Here is a 26613-nt window from a genome sequence, read left to right on the forward strand (position 1 = left end):
TGTGACACACACACACACACGATAACAATAATAATAATTCCAGTAGGTTAATGCAGTGATACAATAAGAAAGCAGAGGCAGCGGAAGACACACGTAAAGTATGACCGATCGTGTTTTGCACTAGCCTTTATTTGGGTTCTCTCAAGCTCTCATGGATATTAAAAACCCCACTCCAAGAAGCTGTTCAGCCATGTCTAGGAGATAAATTTGGATTTCAGTAATCGCATCGGCCTCGGAGCTTTGTAGTGGAATAAGGCCATCAAAAACGTGCATACCCCATCGATATGGGTCATTGACTTTTATGTCTGTTTCTTGTGCTCCGTCTTGCTGTGGCTCCCGTATGAGCAAGGAGCTGTGACGAACATTATTATCAGATGGCAGCAATGGCGTACAGGAGACATAACATTGTTGGGTTTTTTTTTTTTCCTGCGAGAGATGACTGAGGAAGTTTATTTTGCTTCCCTGAGACGTCAAAAAAAAAAAGCAAAGATTAAGCAGTGTGTACCTCGTTACTCAGCGGAGCGAGTGCTCTTGACCTCTGCGTTTTCTTTTTTTAATGCACACCTTCCCGTACCTTGGCAAAATGTACGAGCGTGTCTGGAGCTGTTTGTATGCCAGGCTCATCAGCAGGCTGTACCAGCAACTGCCGTCAAGCTCTTTTCTATCCCTGCTTGGCACAACACACACACACACACACACACACACACACACACACACACACACACACACACACACACACACACACACACACACACACACACGTCATCAGTTCTAGGTCACTGTCATCTCACTGGACAGGAGAGATGATCCTGATGCCAGCAGTCATGTCACTTGTTTCAGACAAGCCAAAGATGTCTTTTTGAGCCCTTGTCGAGTTTTTCATCCAGAAATTATGTTTTGGGAACACACTGCACTCTGTCGACTCTTACAGATGAGCTTCAGCTCTTACACGAGAAGTGGATGAAAGGGGATCATCTCTGTCGATCCAAATAAAGTCACCCTTCTTCAGTGCAGTCATTTGAATGATGATAATGCAATCACCGTCTAACTAAACAAACCGGGTCTCCATTATGAGGCCTCCTCCTCCTCCTCTCTGTACGCCAGACGAATGACCCACACCCTACCCTGATGGGTGTCAGGGTGGGGGGTGGGGTAAGGGGAATTTTAAAGGGAATGGTGAGACGGGTGGGCAACCTCTCTCGTCATGTCTAGCAAAGGCTTTGACCTAATGTTTGTTGTGTCTGCATGCGTGTGTTCCAGAGGCCAGTAAGCTGGTGATGTCATATGTGGCAGCGGTGTGTGGGAAGGGCCAGGAGGTGAACAAGGTCAAGGAACAGCTGCTGCAGTCCAATCCCGTGCTGGAGGGTGAGTGAGCATCGTTCACACTCGAGCTAATCCGAGGGGGCTGGATCGTCTGGAGCTCACATTTACAGACTGAGTCTGTGTTAACAGGTTGACGGCGCTGTCCCCTTTCACAGGCTCCGCAAAGTGCAGCTTCTTTTGCCAACATTTGGAAGACATAAATCCTCTTACATTTGCAACCCTCAGTGAGTTTTACCAGAGTCTTTGGTGTTTTTGCTTGGTTTTGAAACATCTAACACATAACGACCAGAAAAATACATTTCATCACCGCAAAACTCCTGATTATTAGCTGACGAGCACAATAAGTCACACAGCCACTGCAAAACTTTTAGATTTGGCACGTAGACATCGACAAACACACACACACACACATGGGAATTGTGCTTTAACAGACAAGTAAGCTGATCAGCACAATAACTTACGGGGTTGTGTAAATACTGTGACACACACACACACACACACACACACACACACACACACACACACACACACACACACACACACAGTCTCAATCTCACAGCGCAGTGCTGGCACAGAAACAGCTGTACTTTAATTGGGGGCAGTGGACAGGAAATGCCCATGAATGATGAAGCTGTATACCCGGGTTGGCTGCTGAAAAACCTGCACATCTGCAAGAGTTTAGCTCCCACCAATCTAATTGCCCTCACGCTGAAACAAAGGGAGAGGGGGAACACGGTTATGGTGCTCCACACAGTGTCATGCTCGCCCTCTGCTTCGCTTTCTTTCAGAACCTTTTTATTGGTTTCATTCGTTGTTAACCAAACAACAGAAAAGCGCACATTAATCAGCCGTTTGTCAGCTATCGAGCTGATGCGCTAATAGCGCTGTGGTGCATGACACATTAATGGCATTTTAATGTAGAAATGTGGCCAGAAGCAATTTGAAAGGGGCTCTGGGTTGAAAAATACTGTTCTAAAAAGGCTCATTTATGCACATAATACGAGGCGTAGATGTGCACACATGTTGATGGGTTTTTTTTTATGATCGCACTCAAACACTCGTATGGGGCAACTCTTGTGTTTAAACATGTTTGTTATTGTTTGCTTGTATGCAGTGGCACATATTGAAGCACTTTGACTTGAATGTGGTGTGACGGCAAAGTTCAGCCGCTCTTAAGCCTGGAGAGCCGCGGTGCTTTGCCTAATCCACGCAGAGTTATGAGGCTTCATCAGTAAAAACAGCTTTGACATCCAGACCCCTCAGATGATTGACAGCTAGCTGCAGCGAGGCACAATGTTAAGGATCGTTGATATGTTTTGGCATATTTGTAAACGAGCTTTGGTTTGTTTTGATATGTTTTTTTTGTTGCAATAACGTTATTTCAGATGGATTAGCATGAATTATGCATTGTTTGCAATGTTTTCATCCTGTCTCATTATGATTTTCAGCCTTTGGAAATGCCAAAACAGTGAGGAATGACAACTCTTCCAGATTTGTAAGTATCTGATACTGAACCGATAAACAGCCAGTGTTGTCTAATTAGATGTTTGCTTCTTGAATGAGGCCTTATTTGCAAATCATTATGCACAGCTTGGATGTTTCCATTCCGACTTCATTCAAGCTAGTGCATCATCCGCCACTTTCATCTACGCTTTTCTCTTTCCTTCAAAATAAGCCCCAACATAATTCTTAATTCCCTACTGTTGTGTCCCCCTCTCTGTTTTTTATAATGTCTTTACACAGTGACTGTCTCATTCATGAGCTCGCGTCAGTCTGGCTTTCACTAAACTGAACGTCTAGAGATCTACAATGGTGTGGTGGCTTATTTTCCTCTTTCCTACAATTGGTGGAGTTGAATCGGTTCTCCCAGTAACTCTGTCTAGACACAGCAGCCTTTGTAACGGCTTGATGGTTTAAGAAAAGGCCTGCAGGCTGATGTTTTCTGTAGACTCACGTCCTCCAGTGATTCATGTTGGTATGTGTTTCAAAGCAACAAATCAGATACAGAGAGTAACGTCCTTCAAGGGGATTCTGTCCCGTGCATGTTCTAAAGTCTTTCCCACACCGTGTGAAGACACACAGTGTGTTGGATCTGTAGCTGCCCATGCACTGCTTCAGTAACAGCAGGCCTTGCACGCCTGATGTGTTTCACCAGCACATGCTCTTTACATACACAGAACAAGGCTTTTACCGTACGCTGCTGTTCATCAGCTGCAGAGCGCAGACCACACTGGACTATCAGTAGTCCAAACTTTCACAGATTTGTTTTCTGCTCGTCTCTCGCTGTCACATCCCCACATGTTTATAAAGCGACTGATCGATTCCTCGTGACCTGCGGAGGTTGCAAAATGAGGACGCCTGAAGAAATATGATGCTTATCTCCATGGCAGAGATAGCATCATGATAATGTTTCAGTGGATAGACGGATCCAGGAGGGGATTTATTTCCAGGCAGTGGAGAATGAAAGGATGACGGGTGTTTTGGGTGTGTTTGCCAAGGAGGTCATTCTCACACCGTCTGGCTCGTTATTTTCAGGGAGGCTCGATCCAGCAGCTTCAGCCCGCTTCAGGTTCCTCCCTCATGACGTGACTGATTGCATCGGATTACCTCTATCACACCACCACTTCATGTTCATTTTTCTAACATGAATGTTTATTTAGCTGCAAATTGTTAAAACAACTTGAGTCAGTCTATCTTAAAACCTCCAGTACATCCAAACGGTCTGATTAAACACATTTACTCTGGGTGTTGAATGGAAACTTGTTATCCTGGCCAGCAGAAGCTAGCAGGCTAACTGCCAATGTACTTTTCCAATCCCAATTTTAGGTTTCCTTTTCACACGCTGTTCAATCATCTACCTATATTGGTACATACAAACACAGGCCTGGCCTTGCAGTTGTAACCGGGAGTTCAGCGGTATAAAGGATTACGCCCCTGATCCGCTTCTATTTAGGTAACCTTGGTATAAACCTCTAGGCGAGGACCTCAGGCCTCCCCGCTAGAGGCCAGTTCATCAGAGCTCAATCAGTTTATCAGAGATCTATGAATCAAAGTGTCTCTTCATTTTGCTGAGTGCAGCAGGCTTATTGAGATTGGCTGGAGCCCGCTCACCAGTAAAGCTTGGCCCCGCTCTGAGGACCGGTCTGCTATTAATACATCAGAGGTGGGGTGGGGGTGGGTGGGTGGGTGGGGGGGGGGGGGGGGATAAACACACAGGACTCTGTGTTCTAGCATCCAAGTTTCAGATGGAAGGAAAGAGCTGGCCTGAAATGCTTTGTTTTAGTCCTCCAGTAGAGAGACCGTGGCATGGTGGGGGGGGGGTTTTCCCTCGACACAGTTATTTCATAACAGTTTATGATCGGCAGCTGGTGCTGAGTTTTGGGCCCAGCTCACAGTGTATATTAATGTTGAGCTCTAGTGTATATGCACAAGTCTTGTTCTAATCGATGCGCTCTTATCCACAGGGAAAGTACATGGACATTGAGTTTGACTTCAAAGGAGATCCTCTGGGCGGAGTCATCAGCAACTGTGAGTAGTACTGACATGACGATGTCCTAAAAATAAAAGAAATATCTGTAAAATTGCACACGCCACATTTAATCATAGTAGCCATTATTTTATCTTCTTCTTGTCATTTTCTGATCAACCTGACACTGATGTCTCCCAGTTAAACAGTCCCATCAAACGTACAGCTATCAGTGTGAATCTTCAAAAGTAGCCTCAGAGGCCATTCAAGTTTTCAAATAGTCGAGGTACAGTCGCACATTTTACCAAAGCTTTAGAATTGGGGAAAGCTCTATTGAAACCAATGAGAGACGGAACAGGACGCTCATCTCCAGCCTCTCGCTTTCACTCCTCGCCTCTTTTCTCTCTTATCTTCTGTTCACATTGTTGCGTCTGCGCTGACTTCTCATCCAGAGGTCACAGAAACAAAAAAAGAGGAGCTGATGGCCGAGACGCAAATGAACCTCCGTCTGTTGGCTCGCGTAAGTCCAACACCAGGGACTTTCTGTGAAGAAGAGCCACTGACATGTGACTGCTTCAGACAGGGCCGGCTGGCCATGCTAGACGGATGAATGAGGATGCTCTAGCAGGGCGAGCCTGGATGGATTTCTCTTCTCCTCTCGGCTCGTTATTTTCCCCCAACGCGAGCATCCGTCGAGCCCTCAGTGCTTCCTACAACTGAGATTAGATAGCTACACTTTTAGAAAACCCAATCCTCCGTAGCTTTAATGACAGAGGGGGAAGCAGATTTTGGCAGCCTAAGTCAAAACATAACAGGATATTGTTCCCACGTTGCTACTTCAATGTGTGTATGCATTTCCAAGGGAGAGGAAACATGTTCAGGATGCTTTACTACAGAAAATGGAAAGCTGTGGCTCAAAAAAAAAAGAAGAATAAAAGCAATGAAAAGATGACTGAAGGGTTTGACTGGACACGACATGAAAGGTCGCTTCAGTTCCCTTAGGATGCAAATATTTCAGAGAGTCGGCACAAGAGTAAATGAAATGCGACCGCGCATATTAAAAATGTTCAATAAAAAGGAGAAATGAAGGAAGTGGCTCCTCGGTGGTATTGTTCTTGTCCTCTCTGCGTCTTTGACCACAGCTCTGTATTGCTGCTGCTGCTGCTGCTGCTGCCAGCCACTCAGTCGTGGTTGTTGTATTATTGATGTGCTGGCTCTTATAGACTCACGTACGTGATCCGTGGCCAGCCGGTGCCACAGATTCATACTGAGCCTGACCCGCCGCTGGCTCTGACAGCCCCGGGGTCTCTGTGCAGGGCTCTCTAGTTAGTGTGTCCACAGAGTCGGTGCAAAGTGAACCCTTCTGTCCTCTCAGCGCCCACAGACCGGTGTGAGTCACAGTTTGTCCAAAGATTGACAAAGCCAGGAGCAGTTCTTATTTTTATGGCTGGAAAACTTGACTGTGGTTAAAATGGCAGTTCATGTGGATATTTTTCCTTCAGTTTAATGTAAACTCTCGAGTCTCCTAAAATAAGATGTTCTTAACTAGACAAATTGGATGCTATTATCCAGCCAGACTGGCAGTGAAGAGGATCTCAAGCGTTCTCCGATGCAGAGCTCTGCTGTTGGTCTCTAATTAAATCACACTGAGCCTAATGCGGTGAGCAGATGACGGGTTCTCCTTCTAATCAGGTACTGCTGCACTTGGTCGGCAGCCTGGGAGAAAGGGCTGATGTTTGATATTCTTGTGTGGTTCTCTTCTTGAACACTTCCTGTACACACGCACACAGATAACATTAGCTTGGTCACCTTGGCAACTTCCATGTAAACAGTAGTATGAACCAGGAAGCCCTCTGACCTCCATACAGATGCTGGGCATCCTCAGTACTTCCTACAGCAGATCAGCCCCCTATTTACTTTTCGAGGACACCTCAGTGAATCGCCGCAGGAACCTTTCCCGTGAGGACTATTATTGGGAAATAACCTTGTGTCGTCATGTGTCATTGTTTCCTTTTGTTGTCCTGTACTCTTTAAGATCTGCTGGAGAAATCACGTGTGGTGAAACAGCCACGAGGAGAGAGGAACTTCCACGTCTTTTATCAGCTCCTGTCTGGAGCCTCTGATGACACACTCAGTAAGTCCTGAAAACACTGGAATGCATTGAATGGAAGCGTCAATGTGTTTTTTTAAAGGGTAGATGGGGGGGGGGCAAACTTAACTTGAAGATTAAAGTGCTCCTGGATCTCAGAGAAATAGCAGCTTTAAATACTTAAATGCACGCTTCTTATCGGCCCGAAGCACAAACTGGGGTTGTGATATATTTAGCCTGATCGCCTGGAATAACTTCTGATCTCAGAATATGCACATATCTGCTCACAGGAACTAATGAATCACACTTCACAGGAGCTAGCTGAGCAGTCTTCCAAGGGAATCTGTAGTCACCACCACTGTGGGATCTTCTGCTGTTTGTTTACATCCAAACACCAGACTGGGAGGGTTAACATGAGCATGGAGTTTGTGTTTCCATATTTGAATTTCCTATTTTTTTTATTTACCCCTGTCATCTGGAAGCACCAGCATGACACTCCTTATGTTAAAATCTTACATAAACATTTTCCAGCAGGATTGCAGCTGCACACAACACATGGCTGATGCATTAATGACCCAATCTTCCTGCCTAACAAACAGTACAGAGAACAAAGGCCAGCCGTGAAAACCGGTTCCCTCTATTTGCTTTTCAGTGGACAGAGGGCATTGTTTTATGTCCGGAACGCAGGAGAACAAAATAACGATCATTGACTGTAGAGAGCACATACACACACACACACACACACACACACACGCACACGCACACGCACACACACACATCAGAGGGTCCTGATTCAGCTGTAGTTAATGCAGCCACTAATGAAATCCGACACATGCGCCCACCAGAGGAATAGATTTCTTTGCTACTAAATAGGGGGGCTTTTAAGAAGGCCATTTGATCTTCCATAACAGTGTTCACAGCAGTGCCTCTAAGAGCGTTCACTGTGTAGAAATTGTGTTTGGCGTGGGTTGCACAAATTTATCTTAAGGGCATGGGTGTCGCATTTCAACCTTTTGTACATTGAAGTGATTATTTTTTCTAGAAGGTCCTTGAAAAAAAAAAAAATGCCGCTTATAACAATCATTACAAGATTATTTATTTATTTTTTTAATCAGGCACCTCCTAGCGTGTAGTTATGTAATGTTCATTTCATGTAAATAAGACTTAAATTGCCTTTTAGCCAACCAGCTTGAAACGAATGCAGTGTGAACAGCAGCCGTGTGTTTTGTGTCACAGAGAAGCTGAAGCTGGATCGGGACTTCAGCAAGTACAACTACCTGAGCCTGGACTCTGCTGCGGTCAACGGGCTGGATGACGCGGCCAACTTCCGGACAGTCAGAGTGAGTAGCGCATACACATATTTGTTTGCATGATATTGCACTTTACCCTCATTATGGATTCTCCCAGATGATATTTTAAGAAGCCTAAATAACTGCTGGTAGAAATGATCTCCCTTTTCTGAAATCAATCCTGATTAGTGTCTAAACCTCGAGTGGGCTCTCACAAAACAGACAAACACACACTCGTCACAGGCGGCGGCACGCTCCGGCGTTCAGGACCGACTTTCCTTTGCATCATGCCGAGATAATCTAAATCCTGTACAGAGGGTAGATGCAGGGATTTCTTCCTGATTTCACAATAAAACAGAGCGCACGGATTATAAAAGTTCATTTTCTGGATTGTGAAAACAGACTCCCTCGCACATGTTGCACAATCAGGTGAACTTTGAACTGAACTTGAACTTGAAGTAAACCATGAACTGCTAGTTTTACATTGATTAAACACGGGCAATTCCATGTGCAGCACTTACATAAATGGCAAAACAGCAGCATTTCTTCTGGGGGGAAAAAACCACAGGAGACAGGGCAGCTGCTTCCTTTTCTTTAAATACGTCTGTGCACACGCGTTCAATATCTCGCCCGCATGCACATCGCCACTACTTGTTACCCTTACCGACGGTGACGCGTACCGTAGGATGTTGTGTCTATAAGAGACTCTTTCTACTGTGCTCTATTGTGTTCAGTCCTGCTCCAGCATGCTCCACTCAGCCACTGTGTAAGCCTGTTCTGTCAGATTCTACTTTACTGGTTTCCTTGCGTTCCACATCCTGCTTCTCATCCCCTCTCACATGGAGTTTTCTCAGTATTCCCCATACAGCTGTGTTTCACCACCGGAAACACAAGGGGACATTCCCACTAAACAATGGCTCTCATCTGTTATACAGCCAACGATGGCCACACTTTCTTCCCATAAACATTCAGTGAAATGTTTGGTCTGCCAATAACTACGAGTTTCATTTTAGCACGTATGAAAAGACTTAAGTACCACAGCCAGTGGTGGAAAGTAACAAAGTAAATTTACTCAAGTGCTTGAGTACACTTGTGACGGACTTGTGCTTTTAGTTGAGTACTTCCTCCACTACTGACCACAGCAAACAGAAAACATGAAGCGCTCAATCGTCTGTTTTGCTGGCTTTATAAAGGAAGTTGTATTATATTTGGCACTGGGGTTCAGTTTAAGGCATTTAAATATTGAATTGGGTAATTTGCAGTTTTTAATGGGAAGATGATAAGTTTAATGGGTTTTTGCTTGTCTCCTCTTTTCTTGCCATCCATGAATTATGTAAATCTAATGGACTCTTAGTTTAGCCTGGAGTCCCTCAAAATAGAGACCTCACTCTCGTCTCTTGAATTGGAGATTGAAACACATGGTGATCTGGTTGACACAGCTTATTGGCGAGTGCGGCTCTGCCTTGTTCAGTCTTTTTTTTCTTATTTGACTATTCCAATTCATCAAATGACAATTCTGGCTGCGGGCTGCAATAATAATGTGTCAGCCTTCCAGAACTGGTGTGTTTGCACAGTAACACACGCTGTCATTACAATGCATTTATAGCTTAGTTCCCCTTTGCAACCCTGTGCCCATGTTTCTTAATAAGGTTCAACAACATCAGCTGAATTGTGACTCATTCTTTTTTTCTTTTTTTTTTTGTGACCCCCCTCCAGAATGCCATGCAGATTGTGGGCTTCATGGAGGACGAGGTGCAGTCGGTGCTGGAGCTGGTGGCCGCCGTGCTGAAGCTCGGCAACATTGAGTTCAAGCCAGAGTCGCGCTGCAACGGCACCGACGAGAGTCGCATTAAAGACAAAAACGGTGAGTTTGACGGACAACAAAGGGGAAGCAAAGAGTCTGTCTTACTTAAAAATATCTCTGATGCTATTATAACTCATTTCCAACTTCATTTGAATGATTTGGCATTATGATGTAGTGGTGAACAACTAAGCTGTCTGCTTATTTATGTTCAGACACATGTCAGACAAGTTGAATAATTGGATTCATTTGACCATTTTATTTAGATTCTGCTGATTTATTGTGGAGATGTTTTACATTTAAACCTTTTGAGCATCATGACATACTGGCCTGATGTCGAACCACTGCCCCCTATTGGCTGCTCTGATCTCTGCCTCAGTCCTCCCTCACCTATTGTGTATTTGTGTTTTATGATTTGCGTGACACAAGCTGTTTGTGTCATCAGTTCCACAGCTGTTCTCTTTAGGCAAATAACACATTTACATATTTCCCTCCATGACACTGGCATGATTCACCTTAGTGACACACCAGCGTTATTATTGTGTTGTTAGAGCCACAATCATTTAGTCAATAAGTATTAACGGATAAGGTTAATGTTTTGCTGTAACGTTCCTTAATTATAATGCATTAGAATTAATTCAGATACAAAAGCGTGAACACATTAAATAGTGTGATATTGATATTGATCTAGCACATCAACACAAGAGATTTACAATTGCAACCTGCAAAGCATCGCAGTCCCAGCTCATTGTTCACGAGAGTGATGGAGCAGGTTTTAGTGGAACGCACACGTGGTGGTCTAAACACGTTTACATCCATTTAATTCACCAGCTTTATGTGTAGCTGTGACATCAAATATAGTGTCACAATTGTGTTGACTCTTATTTTTATCCCTTTTTTTTTTCTCTTCCTTTTAAAGATTTGAAGGAGATGTGTGAGCTACTGGGGATCGAACAGTCGGTGCTGGAAAGAGCGTTCAGCTACCGCACAGTGGAGGCGAAGCTGGAGAAAGTGTCCACTACGCTGAATGTGTCCCAGGTCAGAGACACACACACACACACACACACACACACACACACACACACACACACACGGAGGGCATAAAAAGATAAAGGGACATTTCTTCCCCCTGACTTGCTCCTATGGCTGCCGACTCTCATCCGTGTCAATGCAACATGAAAACCTCTCCATTATAGATGAGCCTTATTCCTCCTGGAAATTCAGATGTAGGTCACATTTAAGAGGTTGGTGAGTTCACTCGGACTGTTCGTATGGCGAGGATGTTTCAAGCGCGGTCCTCTGTGTCCAAAAGCAGAGTAGGAAAGGTGTCAGACGGTTCACCTGACCTCCAGAATAATGTTGCCGCTCATGTTTACTCCTAATGACTTAGTGCCTTGTGTGTTTGACCTGTTGGACACTCGAGTAATAGCCTTTGGGAATGTGCAGTGATAGTGAAAATGAATTCATGCATTTCCATCCCCGGTAACGTGTGTCTGTTTACAGGCCTACTATGCCCGAGACGCACTTGCCAAAAATCTCTACAGTCGTCTGTTCAGCTGGCTAGTTACCAGGATCAACGAAAGCATTAAAGTAAGTAAAAAACCTTTATGTCAGTAGATTTTATCATTTCAGTTTGTGTTCTTTACTATTTTTCATGCTACGCTAAACTGGCAGTACACCCTTTCATACTGTGTTTCTAATATTGACAATATTGTCTCCCTGCAGGCACAAACGAAAGCTCGCCACAAGGTCATGGGTGTGCTTGACATCTATGGCTTTGAGATTTTTGAGGTAAGACAAAAGGCAGATCAAAACCACTCTCCTTGTTCTAAGCCACCCAAACAATTTTTATTACATTTTAAAAGGATTCAGCCCCGGGCTGTTTACGTGCGTGTTCTGGTACCTGTGAGGAGCTTATCAATAAGAACTGAGGGCTGCTAAAACCGCACTCACATCAGATTAGTTCAGCTTTATTGCTCCCAGGGGTTCCATTATTTATTGTGGCAAGGTGATTTCAACACTCAAATCAGCATTTCACAGTATAAAAATGGCAACGTTAAGGAAAAACACATATACACTGTCAACGACATGACACAGTAAACAGCATGTCTTTGATAGTTCAGCCACATTGCTTAGTACAGCAATAGGTATGGATTATACGGTTCTGTGACGTTATTTGCATATAGGTGCATGTGCATGCAAAGGCGAGGCAGAGTGCACAGTATAGATTACATGGAAGTGGAATAAATGTTGTTGCCCATTTGCTTGATGCCTTCAGTCCCCCCCAACCCCCACCCCCATATGTTCATGTCTCTTTCATATCCCTGCCTGTTCACCCCACTCACTCTCAAGTCATCCCTCTCCTCTCACTCTTGTGTGTGTGTCTGGGTCACCAGGATGGCGTAAGTAACACCTGCACCGGCCGGTTTGCTGTGCCACTGTGCTTGCTGTGATCTAAACAACTTAATTCAGCTCCTCGTTAAAGACCATTCGGGGCTCCCGGTGTGCAGCATAGCCACGTGACCGAACCGATTCAAAAGAAGCCTTGGCCTCGTTTGAATCCTGACTTGACACTCCAGTCGCCAGTCTGTTAGCGACACCCAGCTGAAACTAATGCAGTGTGATACAGCTGCCCTGCGATAAACGCTACATTCATAAACGTTGCTGTAAAGTGTGGAGCTTTTAGAGAGGTGCTGATGCAAGTTTATAGTCATTTTAGAAGCTGTAGTTTGTGGCGCTGTTGAATCGTATTGCATTAAACTGAGAAGGGTTTGTAATATTTAGTTTGATTTTATATCAATGATGGTAGACTAAATACTGTTTTGGAAGGCTTTATTCTTGCAGGGCTGTTGTATAAGACTGCATTAGTTTTAGCTAGGTGCACCTAATAAACTGGCTACTAAATGTGTTGCTGCTGTATTGAATGTCTCTCTATAGAAGTAGTTGATTATTTTGGAACATACACTTATTCTTTCTTTCTTTCCAAGAGTTAAATGAGAGTATTGCTACCAGTGTCATGTGTGTACGGTAACTATGAAGCTACAGTCCGTTAGCTTAGCTTAGCATAAAGACTGGAACCAGGGCCCTGGCTCTGTTTGAAGGTAACATAATCCATCTACAGCGCCTCTGAAGCTCACTTAATATGTCCCCAAATAACTAAATGGACTATTTCTGGGCTGGGAGAAGTAACTTTCTGAAGTATCGTATTGACTGTAAAGTTTACTGGCAACGTGGCCTGTACCCAGTTAAAAAATTTAAAATAACATTTTGGTAAATCCAGGCTAGCTATTTCTACTTGCGTCCTGATTTTATGCTATGTTAAGATAACAGTCTCATAACTGTGGCTTCATATTTACTGTACAGACATCTACAATCATCTAACTCTGTGAAAGAAAGCGAATAAGCCTATTACCCACAATTCCTTTAACAGATACAGATTAGACTGAAGCGGTAATTTATAAACAAATTATTTTGAGAACTCTAAAGGCGTCAATTAATTATATCAAGGTGAGTGTATGGCAACTTCCTGATCATGAACGACTACCATAAAGTAAAGGAAAGAGTAGAAGAGAGTAGAAATGCCATTTTGGGCTCAGTCCTCTAGTTTGGCCTCTTTTTTTCCCCACGTGGAAATGTTGTTGATTTTAACTTGTTACACTTAATATTAAATGCAAGGAACTTCCCCTACTTTGGGACGAGTGAATCAACACCTCTGAGAAATGTGAGCATTAACTTTAGGCATAGTTTTAAGATGGTGGCTTCCTCAAGCTGCTTTAAACCGCTCGTCATAAAGCTCAGTTTCAGCTGAAATATTTGTCAAATTTCCGTCTGGTGTCTGCTGCCACTTGGGTATAGACATGCTATTGAGTGTGTGTGTGTGTGTGTGTGTGTGTGTGTGTGTGTGTGTGTGTGTGTGTGTGTGTGTGTGTGTGTGTGCGTGTGCGTGTGTGTGTTTATTAAGGGTGAAGATGACCTTTAGGTTTCTCAGCAAAAGGAAATGAAGTCTTAACATCCATCACTGATCTCCTTGAGGCTATGTGTTCTGTTTCCTGGTCGCTGAGAAACCTCGCTGCGTCCTTCACTCCGAGCTCTTAGACTAAACACGCTGCTCTAACCACGGCTGTGTCCTTAGCAAATGAATGTTAACCTAACCCAGCACGTAAATAGGGCTGTCTGCCAAGAAGCATGACTTACCACTTACCGGTCATAATTGACATCAGTAATAATTGAGAAAGACTCCATCAATGTTTAATGAAGTCTGTGACAGTTTACAGGGACTTGTTCTGAAAGGGCTTATCGTCAAAAGGTGCACCAGCCAGATTCGCTGGTATCAGTTGTTCACTGTCCAGATTGATTACATGTTTGTTAAGTGATGGTTGTTAAAGTGGCGAGGTAGAGGGAGTGAGCTGCGAGCTGTAGTTTGTCCAAGCTGATTATTGCCGGTATAATCGGAGGCAGTGCTTTTTAAGATTCCGAGTCTGTCTCCACAGCTCAAAGAAGACGTCTTTTAACGTCATGTAACTTCAGACAATATTGCATGACCGGTTTAAACAGTCGGATGTGAGTTCTGAAAATGTGATTGCATCATTGTGGGTGTAATTCTCAAATCAAAGGTACTAAATCTTATCTTTGTACTAAAGCTATGATTCCAGGAACTTTCTTTGGTCATGCAGAATGTGCCTAAAACATCCTGTAAGCGCTCCTTATCAGTATGCATTGGTACAACCATCCCCTTTTAATAAAACACTGCAGGAAACTGATGGCAACAGCAAAAGTTGGCAGAGATGTGACCATGCTTCTGAATGTTTGCAGAGAGGAAAGAATGCAGTCGGAGCTTTGAGAAATAAGAAAATGAAGCCGTAGTGGCTTGTGCAGCAGAAACGACAAGAAGCAAGCTCCCCAATTTAATAGCTTCTGGAATTTAACAGATATGGAAAAGTTCCACTTTCCCCTTTTCGCAGTAAAAAAAAAAAAAAACCAAGAAGCTATTTCACTGACAACAACATTGAACAACGAGTGAACAACGAGTGAACAGGCACATGTCGACAAAGGCTGGAACTGATTGTTTGTTTTTCTCCCGCTGCTGCTCCCACAGGAGAACAGCTTTGAGCAGTTCATCATCAACTACTGCAACGAGAAGCTGCAGCAGATCTTCATCGAGCTGACGCTGCGTGAGGAGCAGGAGGAGTACATCAGAGAGGTACGTTTTGTGTTCTCACGTTTACTCGTACAGCACACATATAACCCTCAGTGGACACTTAATTACATTACCCATCAAGCCCAGCCCAGCCCAGCCCAGCCCAGCCCAGCCTGTAGGCCTAGAAACACTCTCTCACCCGCACCTGCACATCTATATCATTCAACATGTCTGCACTCAATTTGCTGTGTTGACAGTTCATCATCGCAGGCCCCTGCAGCGTGATCCCAACCCGGTTGCTTCACTCATCTGTGTAACCTCTCGTGCCGTTTCGGCTAAATCTGTATTCCTGCCGTCGACCCGAAGACATTTTCTACTTCATTAATGTCCTTTGCCCCGTCTCTGTCGTCCATCACACTCCTGATCCTATTCTCTCCCCGTCTCCCCTCTGTGGAGTTGCGAGGACGGAAGTGATCCCTCACTCCAGCAAGAGTAAACAGTCCCCGTTGTGGGCCTTTAAGCTCTGTTTGTTTTCAGAGCTCTTTCTATGCGAGTGCTGCAGTGGTGACCCCCACACCCCGTCCCCACTAAACACCGCCACCAATGATATTCCACCCCTGGCCTCTATCCAGCGTACTGCATGGGAAAATACCACGGGGCTGGAGAAAGGAGGGAGGACCACCAATCGGGAATTTTAAGTCGGTTTAAGCCACACCTTATTTGCGCTCCCCCCCACCCCCCCAAATATCTGTCACATTGCTTACATCAACCGATGCTACGTTCCCAACCCATTAGCACCCATAAATGAGATACCGGCGGGGTTTTTTTCGAGGCTAAGATGGAGAATGCTTTCCCTTTCCTCTCCAGAAAGGCTTCGTGCTCTGTGCTTGCTCAGATGATGGGAAGAGACAGAACGGGGGAGACGGCCCGGTGAACATAATAAAAATCCAGCAAGGACAAATATGGCTGTGAGGATGGATGTACCAACACTTACACTAATTTAATGATTTCAAAAACTGCACTAAAGTTAATGATCAAGAATGCTTAAATGAGGAATGATAAATGTAACTTTGAAGGGGGCTAGTCCATTTAGAGTTTCCGCGACATTTGTTCTCATTAGTCCCAAATGCCCCATGTAAATGTTAAGTGCTAGAGATATTAATGTGTCTAGACTGAGTATAACCTCACTTCATAACAATGTAAAACATATGGTTTTAGATTAGATTTGGAGACTTTTTTCGAGATTCACGCATTGCCAGGTTCTGCTGTCATCCAGCCCAAAATTAACCGAGTTTGGACAAAACATTCTTTTTTTCCTTCTCATACCCATCACCAGCGGAATACCTGTCTTCATCATTGTTACCGCAAAGTCTGGCTTGTTAGTGCAATGTGAAGAACTTTGTTTATATGTCGAGCGTCATTGAGTTTAAATGGCACAGAAACACGATATCCTCCAACATCCATCTTTTTTTAAATATGTTCATATTATATGTATCATTTTTGTCATATGGATTGTCTATATTGTACATTTGATGGGGTTTATTCTGTACACACATCTGTTACATGTCTGTCCTGGAAGAAGGATCCCTCCTCTTTTACTGAGGTTTCTTCCATTTTTCCCCATTTTAAAGGTTTTTCCTTAGCCGCTGCGAGTGTCCAAGGACAGGGGATGTCGTATGCTGTACAGATTGTAAAGCCCCCCGGGCCAAATTTGTGATTTGTGATATATATATATATATATATATATATATATATATATATATATATATATATATATATATATATATATATATATATATATATATATATATATAAACAAACACAATTGACTTGACATGACTTTTAAAGCTTGAGGAAGATGGACTATATTCCCTGGAGGAGATCATGTCGATGTACAAGAAGAGAGGATGTCCCAAGCTGAGAGTAACCCGAGTATACGCATACCCTGGTTGTGACTGCCATCAATTGGGGCTACTTCGCATCAGCAATGTTTAGTGTCACACTTTTACAAATGTTGCACTGTCAGTTCTGTGTGATAAACTTGTAGTTGTTGAGGGCCGCTGTGAGAGCGGTGTTGATTAGATGACTGTCCTTGAGGTACTTGACCAGGTGCTTGGGGTTGCGATGAAATACCACTCAATTCTCTGAGAGTCTATCTGATGGGGGAAAATCAGTCTGACATCTTGTTAGCTCAAGATAGAGAAGCCATTGTCCCTTTTGACCTTTTCTTTCTTTCTTTTTTTTTACAGGGCATCGAGTGGACCAACATTGAATATTTCAACAACGCTATTATCTGCGACCTCATTGAGAATGTAAGTCACTCTTCCAGTTATCAGAGAACCAGTTCAGTTCTCTTCAAGTGTTTTGCAGACCACAAAACAACAGCTAGAGGCAGAATAATATGAGTCTTGAGTATTGAACACAACCTTTTTAATGCCTGCCTTGCTGTGTCCAGCACCAAAACGGCATCTTGGCCATGTTGGACGAGGAGTGCCTGAGGCCGGGGACGGTCACCGACGAGACCTTCCTGGACAAGCTGAACACCATCTGCGCTGAACACCAGCACTTTGAGAGTCGCCTCAGCAAGAACTCAAAGTTCCTCACAGACCACAGCCTGCCACACAATTGCTTCCGCATTCAGCACTACGCTGGCAAGGTACTGGAACATTAGTCTGTGTACAGAACAATAAGGAATTACAAGATCATTTTTGTTGAGCGATGCAGTGTAATAAAGGGAATGCAGACAAATCTAAGGAGATATAGATAGTAATATAATCGATATCTGCATCTCATCAGACAATGAAATTATTGACATGCACTCGGTAGTGTTAAAAACTGTAGTAGATGACAAAGAAAACAGTTTTTGTTCAGTTGTGCTTCCATGATGAGAAGAAAAGCTTTTTTTAGTCATGTCTGTTGTCGCTGCTCATATCAAGGTGCTGTACCGCGCCGAGGGTTTTGTAGACAAGAACAACGACCTGTTGTACCGGGACCTGTCGCAGGCCATGTACAAGGCCAACCACAGCCTCATCAAACAGCTGTTCCCTGAGGGCAACCCAGCCAAAGTCAACCTGAAGAGACCACCGACTGCTGGATTCCAGTTCAAAGCATCAGTGGGGACGCTGATGAGGAACCTGCAGACCAAGAACCCGAACTACATCCGGTAAAGTCCTACAGAGTCATTCCTACAGAGAGTTATTAACCTGCCAGCAACGGATATTGTGAGATTCTCAGTTTTGAAACTGCTGCTTCTAATAACAACAATACATAAAAAAAAAATACTCTGCCAATAAATTAAAGAATTTATCTTCAGGTAAATGGTCTTCCGTAGACGAGCAGTTTAATGTTGAACAACTCGGTAATCGGTGTAACCTCGGCGTGAACAAGCTCTCTCTTTGCTTCCCAGGTGCATCAAGCCCAATGACAAGAAGGCCTCCCACATCTTCACCGACTCTCTGGTCTGCCATCAGGTGCGCTACCTGGGCCTGATGGAGAACGTCCGCGTGAGGAGAGCGGGCTACGCTTTCCGCCAGGCCTACGAGCCGTGCCTGGAGCGCTACAAAATGCTCTGCAAACAGACCTGGCCCCATTGGAGAGGGCCTGCCAGGTAACGGCTGTTTATTCTGAAGCAGCGACTCAACTGCCGGGCAGCTGAGGGGGGTAGAGAGGAAAGGGTCTCGTCACTGGAAGGTCGCCAAAACAAATCCCTCCTGTGGGTCTTTTGTGAGAAACGGAGCAACGCTCATAGGTATCTTTAACTAAGGCACTGAGCCTCGCAATACTCCCAGCGGAGTGACTGTGACCAGCACTAATAGACTGCAGTTTGAGTGGTCAGCTCCCAAGTGTGATTGTGTGGAGCTGTGCGAATGTGAAACAGGTTATTGCTGGAAAAGGACTCGGATAGCTTTTCCTGGATAAATAAAGGTGCAAAGGGGGGAAATAATCAGCTGAACTTGACACCGGTTTACTCAACACACTTACACACATTCTATCTTAAAAAGTATAAAACAAAGTAGTAGTCGTAGATTACGCTGTCCTTTTTAGGGAAAGGTTATTTTGTTACTCTTTTTCTTTATCTTTGTGTTTGCTTTACTAGTTACTGAACTTATTTATTACATCCAGTTCTCACACACAGTTTCAGGTATTTGCATGCACCACATGAAACTCTGCCTGATGTCTTCTCAGGAACTAGCAACAGTCCTGCCACATACTGCACCAGCTGTTCAGCAGAAATGAACCATCCCCTCTCTGAACCCCAACATGTTGAGACATTGCATCCTTTATCTGTCTCCTCTGTTCCAAATCAGCCAGACTTGCTTGTTCCATCCTTTGTGCCGGTAAAAGCACTGATTCCTATCTGCCGTACCACACATTGGTATCTTGTTGTTCAGCCATCCCTCAGTGCTTCGTGCGGTTTCCTTCTTCCCCCCCTCCACATGTTTTTCTGGATTTGTTTCATTCTCCTTTAATCATTCTCTCTCTCTCTTTCTGTTTCTCAAACCCTACATCCTCAGCGCTGTTTTCTACTTCTAACACAGTTGCTCTTATGTTGTTCATGGTCCCTTGAATTGTAAAGTGTGCTTTGGATGACTCATCTGACCCTTCTGGCTCTCTATAGGGAAGGAGTGGAGGTGCTGATGGCCGACCTCCAGGTCCCAACTGAAGAGTTCTCCTACGGCCGCTCCAAGATCTTCATCAGGAACCCAAGAACGGTAGAAAACAGATAAAGCAGCCCTGCATCCATACGTTTTGACCTCTGCTGTGTACTCCGGTGGATCAGGCTGTACATGTCTAAAGGTTGAATATAGCATGCTCAGCGGCCCTGTTTTCTCACAGTAAGATGTTTGTAAAGCAGGGTGAGCTGCACTCAGAACCCCCACTTCAGCAATTAGCATTTAACCACCAGAAAAAAACAAACACATGGTTTCACTTAGCCCTCCCATCTAACATGGGAAATTAGCTTCTTTACTCAGCGCTTGTAGGCTCTTCAACAGCTCAAGCCTGCAGCGTCTCTCCACTCGGTGAAAAGACCAACAAAGCTTGGAATAACATGATCTCACTGTGAGAGAATTTATGTTTTATCAACTTATCTGCCTTGTATATCTGCAGCTGTGAAATCACTTCATGAAGTCTAGGTTAGTGGATTTTAATCCAGCAGCCACGCCTCTTTTTTTAATGATCATCAAGGTAAGGAGAAATCCTAAAACACGGAACAAGATGTGGCATTAATAGTGAAGCTCTCAGGGGAAATTTTTGATTCGACGAATAAGTTCTGTGCTGTAAATAAGTTACCTTATTCAACATTAACAACCAGATAAAGTTAGGCAATGAGAAATTCTGTTTTCCAGCGTGTATGCAAACCACACAACCTCGCCTTTTCCCGGCAGGTAGTTTGGACTTTGTACTTGATATCACTGAATCAGTATTTGCAGAGATACAAAAAGCATTTCTATTGATCTTACAAAGGGAGACGTTTTCTTCATTTTATGACTATGACCTTATTGCAGAGGGTACAAAGACACTGTACTTGCCAAAAGAAAATTTGATACCGATACCTGCCAATTTCCCGATGGACTTCACACTGTATAGACGAGTGTTTTCTTCTTGCCTCATGCATGTAATTCGCACCTCTTCCTCACAGCTCTTCTCCTTGGAGGAGAGGAGGAGGCAATGCCTGCAAGACCTGGCCACGCTCATTCAGAAGATCTACCGGGGCTGGAAGTGCCGCTGCCACTTCCTGCTGCTGAAGAAGAGTCAGATAGTGGTGTCGGCGTGGTACCGCCGATATGCGGTGAGGCTCTTTTGGGGTAATGCTCAAAATCCTGCACGAAGCAAACATGTACTCGATATTTAATTTCCTGTCTTTTCCTTTTCAATCTCACAGCAACAAAAGAAATACCAGAAGATCAAGAGTGCCACCACTGTGGTGCAGTCCTACACCAGAGGATGGCAGGTGTGCACCACCCTGTGAATTCACTCTTGTTTAAAATTAATTGTAGCCGGAAGCTAAGCAAAAATCATGACGAGAACAAATAAAATACAGGTTTGCTTGTTTTATTTCCCCAGGCCCGCAAACTCCTGAGGGAGCTGAAATACCAGAAGAGATGTAAAGAGGCAGTGACCACCATCGCAGCCTTCTGGCACGGCACCCAGGTACTGCCGCATTAAAGTATATGAAGAGAGTGAAGTTATTACCTCAACGCAGCACCGGCCTGGCTTTGAAACGGGCTTTTTTTCTGTCTATGTAGGAAAAAAAAGCTGCTCTTGAAGTCTTAACAGTATTGCCTTGAACACTTGATTTTTCATCTTATGCAGCGTTCCTGCCTAATTGCCCAACAGTATTACAGAAAAACAACTTGTTCCTTAACAAAGCTATCCTTGATGTTATTGCTGCTGTTTCCCTTTTGGCCCTGCTTCGTTTGCTGATCACACAACTGCCACTTCTCTTTTTCTTCCCCCTCCTCCCCTCTCCCTCCCCCACTCCTCTTACACTTTCTTTTCTTGATTCTTTTTCTTCTCACATCCTCAACCTGTCTTACCTAACGCCCACCACGTCCCACCAGGCTCGGATGGAGCTGAGGCGTCTAAAACAAGAAGCGCGGAATAAACACGCTGTGACAGTAATTTGGGCATACTGGCAGGGAACCAAGGTATTTCCACCCAGCCGTAGTGTGTCTCTGTCCCAGCTGTCTTGTCCTCCCTGTTCACCGTGTCCCGTCCCGTCCCATTCCCGCTATGAAAACAGCCTTAATAGAGTAGCAGCCCCTCTTAATGAGCCCCGACTCCGGTCCCTCCGTTACCCACTGGCCTGATTAATGTGCGACATTGTTTGCACCGTTTTCTGTTTTGCAGCAATCACAAGTAGTATTGTCTTGACATGTTTGGTTGTTGTTGGTGAAACAAACCAAAGCTGGATTTCTACACGTATGGAACTCAACTCTCTACTGTTGTTAAACCATGCAGTCACCAGATGACTTTCATTGTTATTTACTCATGCTCCTGCTGAGTCATCTCTTCTTAAGATAGCGATTTGCTGACGGCAAAATAAATATGCTTGGCATTTTGTCAATATGATGGCACACATGTTGCTACTTTTATAAAACCTCAGTGGATGTGTATAATGACAGCGACTGAGCAGACTTTGTAGTCTGCATGTATAACACCTTATCAGACTTATCAGACGTTTTATTTCATAGTCTCTCAACCTGCTGATGACTATCAATTCTGATTAATTATAAATACTGTTAAATATTATTCTGTGTCTTATGTGAACTTTGTTCTTAGCAAACAGAAAGGCCTCTTATTGGTCAGCAGCATGTTTTATGAAGCTCTAGATAAAGAAACAATAGTCCAGGCTCTCTCACTGGTGTCATATTGCATTTCTCTCCACTAAAGCATAAACCTTTTTGAAAACGCGAGCGCCACTGAAAGTTGCTCGCATGTCAACGTTAACCCCCCGTTGTCCCATCCTTTGTTGTCTTTCGTCAATTTCTCCTCATAATGCTTTTTTCCACACCTGCTCGGTACCCCCGCTGGGACGAGTACGTTTTGATTGTCACTCAAATTAACCTCCCCCGCAACTGCCACCGCTTTCCATCAGGCCCGGAGAGAGCTGCGTCAGCTGAAGGAGGAGGCGAGGAATAAACATGCCGTATCGGTCATTTGGGCCGGCTGGCAGGGCACCAAGGTATTTGGGAAGCCTGTTGACTTGTCTTGCCGTGATTTGCCGCCTCCATCGACCCCCCCCCACCCACCAACTCCCCTCCCATCCCCCCCACCAGAAAGAACTTCAACATGCCCATCATTCTCATATTCATCATGCTTAACCCATTCTAAACATTTCATGTGCGATGTAAGTTTACCATACGCCCGGTCACATATCCACTCGTCCTCCGGACACTGAAGTGTCTTACTAATGACAGTCAAACACACACACACACACACACACACACACACACACACACACACACACACACACACACACACACACACACACACACACACACACACGCACTCTTCAGGGACAGACATGTCATGTTTTGCGTGTGTTTTCAGCTTCTTCCTCCAAGGTCCATGCCTCACCAGTGCACGCTGCCCTCTGCATGACTTCTTTCCTCCTTGTGTAGTCGATGCATGTTTACTCTTTGCATCACAGTGCTGTTTGTCTTTTTTAGAGGGAGCTGTTTTGATCCTTTGAGATGACCTTTGTTTGCCCGAAGTTGTGACTTTTGCTTTCCTCCTGTTGCTGTCAAAGCACCACTAAATAGCACAAAGTTTGTTTCTGTTGCAGAAGTTCACCCGATAAAAGTGTGTCATATTTGTTTCTGGAGTCTGGAGCGGTAGAGTTGTACTTTTGCAGACTCCCCATGGTCACACAGGGCTGGTGTGCAGTGTGTGTGTGTGTGTGTGTGTGTGTGTGTGTGTGTGTGTGTGTGTGTGTGTGTGTGTGTGTGTGTGTGTGTGTGTGTGTGTGTGTGTGTGTGTGTGTGTGTGTGTGTGTGTATTTGATGTTTGCTGACCTCAGGCAAAACCATGTCTCCCTCTTCTTCCTCTCATTTTCTCTTGCTTCATTTGTTCCCGCTCTCTTCCATCCCACCCCCTGAACAGGCTCGCAGGGAGCTAAGGAGACTGAAGGAAGAGGCCAGGCGTAAGCATGCGGTCGCTGTGATTTGGGCCTACTGGCAGGGACTCAAGGTACCTACCAGCCCCACGGCGCAGCCATCGCCAAGTCTGCCATCTACTCATCACCCTTGACCCTCTTCATCCTCCTCAACCATCTGCTATATGCAAACCAATCTCATCCTGTGTTTACACGTTATCCGTAGTGGCATTGTTTTAGACTCTGCAGAGGTTAACCACATTGGAACATGAGTGGTTACACGTGGTTATTGGCGGATATATTGCATCAACTTTTGTTGCAAATCCCACCATCAAAACAGTAAAACATTTGGTTTTATGCATATTCAACAGAGAATTATGTTACACCACTGCAACATGTAGTAGTTCCACAAAGATTACAAGAGCACAGATTTGTTTCTACTGTTAAAGGGGTAGTCCACCTGATTCAAAAGACAAAATATATCCAGTTTACTCCGTAAATGTATTTCCAGTTCATTTGAGGCGCCCAAAGCTTTGAAAAGTTGCATTTGAAACAGTGAAACCAGGCCGTGGTTACTCAAAACAATTTTCATCAGAACAATTCCTTTGGTTGGAAATAGAACAGAAAAGATGTGACAAGCTACTTTGAGGTTCACTTCCTCCCATTATTCCATAGTTTTAGATACATTTGAGATAATTATTTAGGGACAGCTGCTATTTTCCTCTTTTTGTTTTTTTTAATGCTAAAGATTTAAACCAACAGAGCCTGACTGACATGGCAGAGGCTGTCTGTCTGTCTCTCTCTCTCTGATCTGTTCTTTTCTAAATGTCTCCCGCTGTTTGCTTCCTCTGCATCTGTGCAGCTAACCTGATATGAAGCAGCGTCGCTTTGTGTACCCAACAGTGTTTGTTTCACTTGTTATTTCTTTGTCTTCAGGTGTGTAAAGTGTGCATTTGTCCTAGTTTGTGGTGCTTATCTGTTGCGTTCCTCTCTGGTTTTTACTAGAATAACTGGTCATTTTTTTACAGTGTTAATCTTTTCATTGTTTTGATTGACCACAATGCACCTGTTCACAACTCAATTTGTGAAATTAAGGTCAGCATGGAGGTCATCTGTCACAACCATCATTGACTTTTCAGGAATTAGAATTCCGTAATCATAATTTGAATTAATTCCAGCAGCTTGCAGTTGACGTTGTCTGTTCCAGGTGTTCATTGTTTGTGACTAACCAAACGTCTGTTCTAGTGTGCTGTTTGTGTGTATACTGTCATCGTCCTATCGGTGTATTCCCTCTCTGTCCTGCTTCACATCAAACTAATGGGTGACGGGAGGTGATTGACAGTTTGTCTACTCTTTCCTGTAAAAGGTCCGCAGAGAGTACAGAAAATTCTTCAGGGCAAATGCAGGCAAGAAGATCTATAACTTCACCATCCAGAGGATTGTAAGTGGAATATTTTCTTGCTGGTATAAATGCGTAGATAATTTCTTTTGTTTGTTAATATTTGCTAGAATGTTGTTGACCTGCATTTGTGTCCATTTGTCCAGATTCAAAAATACATGCTGGGCATGAAGAGCACCGCACCCTCCATGTCACCCATAGACAAGAGCTGGCCTGCCAGGCCTTACCGCTTCCTGGATGGAGTCCACACAGAGCTGCGGAGAATCTTCCATCACTGGAGGGTCAGTCCGCTCTTCACCCATATTTAATTCTTCTTCTGTCAAATATGATCTAACGCACAGCTGGTAGACGGGGCGAGTAGGTGAATGAAGAGAGCCATCAACCCTATTCAAGCATTCAACAAAATGCAAGCCACGACCAATCCACAGAACAAACTAGAAACTTTAAAATAGAAACCATTGGACGGGCAATACAGAATATTTAAAATTTAATACAGCAACCCTCATTTGAACTGCTGTTGTTTATGTGTTCAGTGCAAGAAGTACAGGAGCCAATTCACAGAGGAGACGAAGGCAGTTTATGAGGAGAAGCTGGAGGCCAGTGAGATCTTCAAAGATAAAAAGGCTCTCTATCCGAGCAGGTACCTGAAATTCACTGGGGCAGAGTGCTCTTTGTTTCATGATATACAGTAGGTATATATAACGTAATGTCTAGATTTGTGAATCTCTTCATTTCACGGTAAACACAAAGCGTCAGACCTCCCGGTGCTGCATGTAATAGAAATATTTGTTTCAGCGTGAGCCAGCCCTTCAAAGGAGACTACCTGGAGATCAGCAAGAACCCCAAATACCAGAAACTCAACAGCGCCATGGATGAGAAGGTTCTGCTGGCTGACGTGGTCAACAAGATTAACAGGGCCAATGGCAAGGTAAGAAAGATCCCTCTGGGCTACAATATGTTCAGCTCCTATACAAGCTAAATGGATTGTGAAAGCCAAAATATAAGCTGCGATTACATCGTGACACCGCTGTTTAGAGTTTAGCTCCACTTTTCCACACAGGCCGTGTGGAGCACAAAACTATTAAGTTGTTTTGATGGGTGTTTCACCCCGCTGTGCAGCAATCTGATATGTTTTGACATCATAACAGCGATCATCATTTTTTTTTTTTTCCAGCAGATAGCAGACACGTCGGGACACGTGTATTATGTTTTACGCTTAACCCTGTCCCAGTTTCAAGATCAGATGGGGGCTTAGAAAAGACAGCTAAGAAGACATTTTAGGTCCGTGCAATTTGCTGTGAGAATGACGGACGGTTTCTGCTCTTGTTCGCAGGGCACGGCTCGAATCTTCCTGCTGACTAAAAACAGCGTCGTCCTGGCCGACCAGAAGACCGGCCAGGTGAAGGCCAGCGTTCCCCTGCCGGACCTCACCAGTGTGTCTGTCAGCACGCAGAGCGACGGCTTCTTTGCTCTCAAGCTCAAAGAGGTGAGGCAGATCTGTTTTGATGTG

The 26613-nt window shown here is 44.3% G+C and overlaps 1 protein-coding gene across 4 annotated transcripts in view; it reads left to right on the forward strand.

The window, feature by feature from the left end:
* The window catches only part of myo1b (myosin IB), a 57138-nt gene that overhangs the window by 27767 nt on the left and 2758 nt on the right, over window positions 1-26613 (forward strand). The window contains exons 5-30 of one of the 4 annotated variants that reach the window (XM_068701507.1): window positions 1261-1365; window positions 2772-2818; window positions 4788-4851; window positions 6825-6923; window positions 8115-8218; window positions 9884-10031; window positions 10888-11006; window positions 11472-11558; window positions 11694-11759; window positions 15064-15168; window positions 17355-17417; window positions 17561-17761; window positions 18042-18268; window positions 18512-18712; window positions 19724-19817; window positions 20747-20896; window positions 20990-21058; window positions 21172-21258; window positions 21669-21755; window positions 22706-22792; window positions 23713-23799; window positions 25071-25145; window positions 25250-25384; window positions 25637-25743; window positions 25899-26031; window positions 26437-26589. In XM_068701507.1, the coding sequence (XP_068557608.1) occupies window positions 1261-1365; window positions 2772-2818; window positions 4788-4851; window positions 6825-6923; window positions 8115-8218; window positions 9884-10031; window positions 10888-11006; window positions 11472-11558; window positions 11694-11759; window positions 15064-15168; window positions 17355-17417; window positions 17561-17761; window positions 18042-18268; window positions 18512-18712; window positions 19724-19817; window positions 20747-20896; window positions 20990-21058; window positions 21172-21258; window positions 21669-21755; window positions 22706-22792; window positions 23713-23799; window positions 25071-25145; window positions 25250-25384; window positions 25637-25743; window positions 25899-26031; window positions 26437-26589 (2900 nt within the window). The remainder of the gene's footprint in view (window positions 1-1260; window positions 1366-2771; window positions 2819-4787; window positions 4852-6824; window positions 6924-8114; window positions 8219-9883; window positions 10032-10887; window positions 11007-11471; window positions 11559-11693; window positions 11760-15063; window positions 15169-17354; window positions 17418-17560; window positions 17762-18041; window positions 18269-18511; window positions 18713-19723; window positions 19818-20746; window positions 20897-20989; window positions 21059-21171; window positions 21259-21668; window positions 21756-22705; window positions 22793-23712; window positions 23800-25070; window positions 25146-25249; window positions 25385-25636; window positions 25744-25898; window positions 26032-26436; window positions 26590-26613) is intronic. The other 3 variants (XM_068701516.1, XM_068701525.1, XM_068701533.1) reach the window with 3 other exon arrangements.

This window comes from Cebidichthys violaceus, unplaced genomic scaffold (assembly GCF_023349555.1).
Source record: "Cebidichthys violaceus isolate CVI_PGR_0920_01 unplaced genomic scaffold, fCebVio1.0.p SCAF_11, whole genome shotgun sequence".
NCBI lineage: Eukaryota > Metazoa > Chordata > Actinopteri > Perciformes > Stichaeidae > Cebidichthys > Cebidichthys violaceus.